This window comes from Spinacia oleracea, chromosome 4 (assembly GCF_020520425.1).
Source record: "Spinacia oleracea cultivar Varoflay chromosome 4, BTI_SOV_V1, whole genome shotgun sequence".
NCBI lineage: Eukaryota > Viridiplantae > Streptophyta > Magnoliopsida > Caryophyllales > Amaranthaceae > Spinacia > Spinacia oleracea.
The window spans coordinates 157,857,404-157,866,382 of record NC_079490.1 but is presented as its reverse complement, the minus strand read 5'-3'; the positions used below and the strand labels follow the sequence as shown (position 1 = coordinate 157,866,382).

The 8,979-nt window shown below is 37.4% G+C and overlaps 1 protein-coding gene across 1 annotated transcript; it reads left to right on the top strand.

Moving 5' to 3' along the window:
- The first annotated feature begins 6,826 nt into the window (after window positions 1-6,826).
- On the top strand, window positions 6,827-8,661 carry LOC130472073 (U4/U6 small nuclear ribonucleoprotein PRP4-like protein). Its single transcript, XM_056842495.1, has 5 exons — window positions 6,827-6,959; window positions 7,252-7,370; window positions 7,483-8,019; window positions 8,104-8,301; window positions 8,390-8,661. The coding sequence occupies exons 1-5, from the start codon at window positions 6,827-6,829 to the stop codon at window positions 8,498-8,500; spliced, it is 1,098 nt and encodes a 365-aa protein (XP_056698473.1). The 3' UTR covers window positions 8,501-8,661.
- Window positions 8,662-8,979: the final 318 nt, after the last annotated feature.

Here is an 8,979-nt window from a genome sequence, read left to right as displayed (position 1 = left end):
AATTCATTTCATACAAAACATTCCCAACTGAACCCTACATGTGCGGTGGCTTCGCGAACCCTTCACATGTGGTAAAATAAATAGTGCAACGAGGCACGAATAATTGGCTCAAAAATATGCTAGACATCCCGTACAATTGCATAACAATAAATAATTCATCCCTTGCATATGAAACAAACCATACATGCATAAATATTGAACAACAGGATTGACAATGAAATCCATACTCATAATAATCCCAACATGCTTGTTTAATCAACAAATCAATTATTCCAACAATAATAATTCACATGATCGTTCACCAAATCAACTATGAATTCACCAAGTTCACGTAATACAATTCACATCCATAAACAATCATGTAATGTCCCTTGACAATTAATGTGGTCGCCCTAGACTTGTACGTACCCGGAATACCTAAGTACGGGGGCCACTGTGCGAATCACAACTTACTAGAAATCAACTCCTATAAACACAATGGAGAAACTTAATTATTATCCATGTTTACTAAATTTCCAGAAACTTTGTTTAGTTTTAAAACACTTGAATTAATTAGAACTTAATCGTTCATTAATAAAATAATAGTCTCAATCAATCGTTTAAAACCCTAGCATGAAATTAATTTATTTTCATGTATAAAACCATTAAAAGTCGACGTTTTAAGTCTTTACAATATTCTGAAAAATATAATTGATTATCATAATTAAATTCATCATCTAAGTATGCTAATCAATCGCCCATAAGGCTTAGATTAAAACTCCAATCATAGTTTGTAATTAAAACCATTACAACTAATAAAAATTGAAGCTTTAATATATACTTCAAATTTGAAAATTATAATATTTCAATTCAAAACATTCTTCAATAATTCAAACATAGAAATCCTCAAAATTCGGTGTTCATAACCGATCCCAGCATTTTAATTAATCAAAACCAATAATAATAATATAATTTAAATACGGAATTGAAATAGAATAAGCAAGGAAGAAGAGAATTATACCAATCCTGCCTATAGCACGGTACAATCACGATTTGAATGTGATTGGGCGCAAAAGAATCAAAATATACGGAGTATGCGGAACAACAACAACACACACAACACACACGAGTGTGTGTTGTGCGCGGCAGGCAAGGGAAGCAGCAACAGGGCTTCGGCTTTGGTGCACGACGGGCACGAGGGAGACAAAAGAGAGACGAGTGTGTGTGGGCGAGGGCCAACAACGCACAGCAACAACAAGAACAACACACAGCAACAGCACGCGGCTGTGCTGCTGTGCGGGTCGAGGGGCGTGAGAGGCGAGAGAACAAGAGGGAGTAAATTACTGCAGCAGAATTTTAGAACGCTCATGAATTTTAATCTACAACTGGGAATTGATCGATTCTTGAGGCAAAGTTCAAGAACTTTTTGAGATCTACAACTTTGGAGAAGAAACCTTTTTCTGAAAACGAACGGAAATAGAAGAAAAACGGACAAACATAAGTTCGACGAAAGAAAGAGGAATTTAGGGTTAGGCTTTTATTTTTAGGTTTAATGAATAATAGGGAGCGATTTTGAGGGTGAACACCTATATTTATAGGCTTAGGAAACTCAAAGATGGGCTAGGCTTTAGGATTCCCTTTCGGGCTTCATTAAACATAGGATGGGCTTGTTTAATTTGTTTGGACTTGAACTTGGAATTGAATTGGGCTAAATTCATTTAAAATCGTTTATTTTTTAAACCCAATTAAATTCCCAAAATTATATAATAAATTCGTTTAACATTCTAATTAAATAAAGTACATTTAAATAACATTTAAATGCGTTTTAAATTCTAAAAATCATAAAAATACTTTATAAATATAATAAAATATATTTATAAAATACAGAAAAATACGAGCTATTACAGTCTACCCTCCTTAAAAGAAGTTTCGTCCCGAAACTTGGGCACGGAAATCATAATTTGGAATCAAAACTTGAGACTTTGTGAGACTTTATTGCGTTTTCTTTGCTAAAAATTTTAGTTCCTGTACTCTTTAAGTAATTCAACATGCATGGCAATATGAAGTGCACTTTCCATAGAAGGCACTAAATTAAGCACAAAATAAGGGAAAATAAGGTAAAAGCGCGAAATTCTACCGCACTCTACCCCCCTTAAAAGAAACGAGTTACGGCCCCGTAACTCAACTACCCTTGGGAAAAAGCTAGGGATAACTCTTTCTCATATCGTCCTAAGCTTCCCGGGACCACAAAACTGCATTAGACCACAAAACTTTCACAATATTAACACCCTTAGTTCGTGTACTACGACTTGACAATCCAGGACTTTGACTGGTCTTTCCTTGAAAGATAAAATTTGGTCTAATTCTATGGTTTCCGGTTGCAACACATGCGACTTATTCGGAACATACTTTCTCAATTGAGATATATGAAACACATTATGCACTCTATGCAGGTCTATTGGTAAGGCTAGTCTATAAGCTACCTTTTCTATCCGTTCTAGGATTTCATATGGGCCTATATACTTGGGCTAAGCTTTTCTTTTTTGCCAAATCTTATCACATCTTTCATTGGTGAAACTTTGAGTAACAATTTGTCACCCACTAGAAACTTTTGTCAAGTATGCATAACTCTTTTGGCGATCTTGCGCTGCTTGAATCTTTGATTGAATAGTTCTCATTTGGTTCATTGTGTCCTCTATCATTTGAGGTCCTAACACAATTGTTTCACTAATGTCATTCCAACACAGTGGAATACTACATTTCCTTCCATACAAGGCCTCAAATGGTATCATTCCTATACTGGCATGATAACTATTGTTATAGGAAAATCAATCAAATCTAAATTATCTTCCAAACTCCCTTGGAAATCAATTTCACATGCACGAAGCATATCCTCAAGTGTCTAAATGGTTCTCTCAGTTTGTCTATATGTGGATGGATAGAACATTATACTCATTTTCAATGTCTTGCCAAAGTTCTTCTGTACACTTTCCCAAAAGATTGAAAGAAACCTTGAATCCCTATCTGGCACGATATCCTTAGGAACTCCATGTAGTCTCACAACATACTTAATGCAAGCCTTAGCAAGTTGCTCCATATTTCTAGGTCTCCTTCATTGGTATAAACACTGATGGCTTGGTCAGTCTATCTACCACAACCCAATTAGTGTCATTTCCTAGCTTTGACTTGGGCAAACAAGTGACAAAGTCCATTGAGATACAGTCCCACTTCCAACTTGGAATCTCTAAAGGTTGGACCTTTCCCTGAGGTCTCTTATGCTCAATCTTAACTTTCGGTCAAGTCAAACATCTTGCCACAACTCAGCTACTCCATTCCTCCTTCTTGCCCATTAATAGACATTTTTCAGATCCTTATACAACTTGTCACCACCTAGGTGAACAGAATATGGTGTATTATAACCTTCTCTCATGAGCTTTTCTTTAACTCTCCGCACATTTGAGGCACAAACCACCTTCCTTTGTGCCTAAAACTTCCATCAACATGGATCTAAAAATCTATTTTCTTCCCTTGCGAAATCTTTTCCTTGATTCGCTCAAAGTTGACATCTCCAATTTGATTCTCCTTAACTTCATCCATGCAAACAATATGGCTGCTAGTTCTATGTCATGGGTAGGGTACATTAGGTTTATACGCATTATAGGTATCATTTCCATCTGATAGAGTTAACACTGACGCGATTGTCAAACGCATCTTTAGAGCTTGGAATGCTTCCTCACAATTCTCATTCCACTCAAACTTAGCTTCTTTCTTCATCAAGGTAGTCATTGGTTTGGGTATCCTAGACAAGTCTTGCACAAAGAGTCTATAATATCCAGCTAACTAAGAAAACTTCAAATTTCAGTGACACTCTTTGGTGTAGGCCATTCCCTAACAGCTTTAATCTTGCAAGGTTCACTACAACTTCTTCTTTAGACACTAGATACCCCAAAATGTGATATTCTCCATCCAGAATTCACACATTGATAATTTGGCATAGAATTGGTTATCCCTAAGTGTACTTAACATAGACCCAAAATGTTCAACATGCTCTTTATTGCTCTTCGAATACACCAAGATATCATCTACAAAAACACTAAAAACTTATCCTTAAATGCATGGAACACACGATTCTTCAAGTCCATGAATATTGTAGGTGCACTGGCCAACCCAAATGGCATAGCAGTGAACTCGAAATGACTATATCTTGTCCTAAATGCAGTCTTTGGTATATCGTTATCCGCAATTCTCAATTGATGATAACCTGATCACAATTCGATCTTCAAGAAAATTCCTGCTTCTTTAAATTGGTCAAAATAGGTGTCTATCCTAGGCAAAAGGGTACTTTGCTCTTAATTATGACCTCATTGGTTTCCTTGTAGTCTATACAATGTCTCATACTCTTATCCTTCTCTTTCATAAAAACAATTGGTACTTCCCGTTGTGATGCACTTGTCTAATATAAATTTTCTCCAACAAATCTTTCAATTTACCCTTCAACTCACTCACTTCTTCTGGAGTTATTCTATATGGAGCTTTCGAAATAGGTGCATTTTCAGGTTCTAAGTTTATAGTAAAGTCAATAGGTCGATTGGGAGGCATTTCCGGGGTCTGTTCCGGAAACACATCCGGAAACTCATTCACAACTTCAATGTCCTCGGGTATATCCTTAACTTTATTATTAAGGTCTCTCACATTGCATAAGAATAGTGGGTTCCCTTTACTGACTAGCTTCACGAGTTCAATTTCCGTGATAATTCATATGTTTCCAGGCTTACCCAAAACGACGATAGGTACTACTGTACTTAAGCTAGATCTCAAATCAACCTTCTTCTTTTCGCAGTCAATTTTATCTTTGAACATGGCCAACAAATCCATCACTAAAATCACCTCCGATTCTCCTAATTTAATCTCAATCAGGTTAGGCAGGAAAACAGTTTTGGCTATGGTCAAAGGCAAATTCTTATGAATCTTGGTACTTGCTATACTACACGTTGGTATAATTATGGGCACCTCAATGAATCTGGTTTCCATCATTCTTTCTCTTTATGCCAGTTTCACTTTCAATCTTGTTCCTCCTCACCTGGAGTCCATGCAGATGAGCAGCCTTTCCATATATATAGGGTATCTAGAGAATTAGAGGTCTCTCCAGATAGTAACAACTATGAATCCATTTGACAATCCATTTTCAAACCTTTGAGCCCTAAGCTCCTCCGTTGCCACCACTTCAGGTGCAAATCTAGACAATACTATAACTTGGAGTAGTATTCCGTCACAACCATCCCATCCATCTTTAGCTCAATGTACTCTTGGGCTTTCTGCTTTTTCAAGTACGGTTAGTAACATTTGGTTCTTAAGGCATCTTTGAACGATTTCCATCCAAATCCAAGTGTAGCTCTCTGTAATACCTCGTATTTTTATAATATTTATAAGTATATTTTATTATATTTATAAAGCATTTTACGATTTATTAGCATTTAAATAATATTTAAATGTATTTTATTTAAATGTATTTTAATTAATTAGAATATTTATTATTTTAATTAATTACGAAACGAATTTAATTCTTGAGTCGGAAAATTAAATGGGTTGCAAATGATTTTTAAAGGCTTCGAGTTTTAAATGAAAAGTCCAATTCGTTTTATTAAACGAGCCCAATCAAAAGAGTTTAATTTAAATCCTAAGCTAGCCCAATCATTTATTTCCTAAGCCCAACTCAAATCTCCTAAGCCTAGCCCATCAAGGGATTAGGAAGCCTATAAATAGGACTCCCCCATCATTAAATGAGCCCCTAAAATTCATAAACCCTCTTTTGTTTTTCTTGCCCCTCACTCACTAGTAGAAAAAACCCCTGTTGCAGCCCCCTTGTTGCAGCGTACATGTATTAATACGCTTCAACAACCAGTAGGTCAACGCGGGTCAAACCCTTTAAAGGGTTGTTGCAGCGTACAAATTAATTGCCCTCTGCAAAAGAGTTTTTTGCAGCGTACAAAGTAAAAGCCCCCTGCAATAACCCCTTTATTTTGCAGCATACGTGTAAAAGCCCCCTGCAATAACATGTTAGTAATTTTCTTCGGCTTCAAAGTTAATTCAGACCAAATATTTCATCTCAAACGCGCCCACTCCCTTCTTCCCTCAGCGTTCCCTGCATCTCGCCCGTCGCTGGTGGTTCTCGCCAGTCACCGTCGCCTCTGGGTCTCTCCCGTTTCCGGTGGTACTCCAGCAAGGGTCTGTTTCCTCGCCTCCTCACCGGTGGTCCCTTTCTCAAAAAACCACCTTCCCTGCTCGAAAAACCACCAATGAAGTCCATCCTTGCTCGAAAAACGAAGCTACTTTCCTCGGCCGGTGGTTCCAAGTGATATTGTTGCTCGCGAACCCTCTTCTCCGTCAATCCTCGCCGCTGCAAGTAACTTTCTTCCCTTTCCCTCTTGATTTTCGTTTTCAGAATTAGGGTTTGTTCATTTATATTAATTTTTTTTTGTGGCAAGTTGTTCATGGGGGAAGATTGAAGCTGCTATTTCCTGGTAGACCTGTATGTTGAAAATTCCAATTTTTATTTGGCGTTATCCATTTTTGAGAAGAATGGTACGCAACTGCAGCGAATGCTGCTTCTACCTGTTTTAGGTTGAGCATTTTGTCAAACTTTATTTAGCCTTTTTCCATTCTAGATTATCTATTGTTGTTGAGCCTTGAGCCTTCCCTTCGAAGTTAGCTTATAGCTCGATAATGTTTTATGTCCTAGCTTGAAATGTGGACTTGATTAGGTACTTAGGTGTTTAAGTAATACTGATTGTTAATGCCCGCAGGCTTCTTAGGAGAAAGGAATTTGTACTTTTTATTTTGAATTACAATGAAATTGCATACTGATGTTTGCTTATTCGACGGTCTAGCTGCTATAGATTTAACTTTTATTAACTGGAATCTATGGACTTGTGGGGGTTTGATTCTTGTATATTATTCTGACTTGCTAAAATCTCTATCAGGTATGATTTTAAAACAAATCATGGGGAATGGATCACTTCAATGAAACCAAAGTTTGGGGATAATGTATCCGGACGTGTTCGTACAACAATCAAGTCAGTACCTCAGAATGTAAAAAAGTTCTGTATAAAGTCCTCATATGGGAAACCAGCTGTGAGATTTTGGTAGGTAAGTACATCTCATTCAACCAATTTTTTGTTTGTTTTGGCATTTCTTGATTACTGTTTTGTTGTATGATGAGCTTGGTAGCTGATTGGTGGTTTGTTTACTTCTTCATGTGCACACGATATGCAGTGTATTTCCTTTGTCTTTGTCTTTGTCTTTTTTGTTTTTGTTCTGGCCGGGGCCGGGGCGGGGGTGGGGGTGGATTGAGTGTTTTGAGTCCAGCAACACTAGATCCATCTTCTGATTATGTCTCCTGTTATGCTATTATGAGATTCGTGTATGTTGATTTGTCCAACTTGATTTATAAATTATGAGAGTTAGATTGACAATTGAGCTGACTAATCTGTTGTATCTGTCAAGATATGGAGAGCATGGTGCTTAACTGTGCATTCAATTAGCCATGATTGCGGGGCCATTGCCCTAAATTATGAGACTGGTTTGTCATTTTTGAAGGCGAGTACTAATGGTCTGTTTATTGCTTGTTTTGTTTCTTTAGCTCTGTTAGTGGGGTTGCCAAGATATGGAGTATATGTTGCATTTTCTCCTGTAAGTGACAATGTAGCAACTGCCTCAGCTGATCGTACTACAAAGTTGTGGAACACAGATGGCACTTTATTGAGAACATTTGAAGGTCATTTAGACCGCCTAGCTCGTATTGCCTTCCATCCATCTGGGAAGTACTTGGGCACTACAAGTTTTGACAAAACTTGGCGTTTGTGGGATATCGAAAGTGGTGCTGAGTTGCTTCTTCAAGAAGGCCATAGCAGGAGTGTTTATGCCATATCTTTCCATCAGGATGGATCATTGTTAGCATCATGTGGACTGGATTCTCTTACACGTGTCTGGGATCTTCGAACAGGGAGAAGTATTCTTGCTTTGGAAGGCCACATCAAACCTGTAAATTTCTTCTCTTGTCATTAACATTTATTTTTGTGATGCTAACTCTGATTGTTGACTCAGGTTTTTTCTTTTTCCTCTCAGGTTTATGGAGTTGATTTCGCTCCTAATGGCTATCATTTGGCCACTGGTTCTGAGGATAACACTTGTCGGATTTGGGACTTGAGAAAGAAAAAGTCATTGTACATAATTCCTGCCCATTCAAAGCTTATTTCACAGGTCAAATTTGAGCCTCAGGAGGGATATTATTTGGTCACTGCTTCATATGATACAACTGTTAAGGTATGAGACTTGGCACTCAATTACTCTCAGTAGTCTGTTTTGTTAAGTTACAAGGAGTGTTTTGTCTCATTTTGCCCTATTTCATCAGGTATGGTCATCTCGAGACTTCAAGCTTATCAGGACATTGTCAGGACATGAAGCAAGAGTTACACCCTTAGATGTCACAGGAGGTAAGATCTTTTCTCTTGGTAAACTGTAGTAAAAGTGATGCGTGCAAAATGGGAACTTATAGTAGCATCTCATTACAAGTTTATAACTGTCATCTTGGGATGGAATTATGGTAAAGTTTATGGAAGTTGCCACTCAAAAACTGAATTTGTTTAAATACGTTACATTCAACAACAGAGATAAAGTGAATGCAATTTGATATAAAATATTGTATGGGTAACCTATCTCTAAGATCTCATCTCTCTCACTAAGTCTCACTCCAGCGACAAATCTGAAATTTGACTACCTAAACAACCAAAATCCGCCGGGAAAACAGTAAATCCGGCGTGTCAAGGGAATAGGTGGCATGGTTGGGTCGTTATAGGTCATATATTGAGCTAAAATGACATTTTCGCTCCCAACTTTGAACTAAAGAACCTAAGGACTCATTTGATTCTTATTACATGACTAATATGCATAGTTTTAAGTTTCTAAAACTCATTCGAACCTATTTATGCACATTTATGGCTC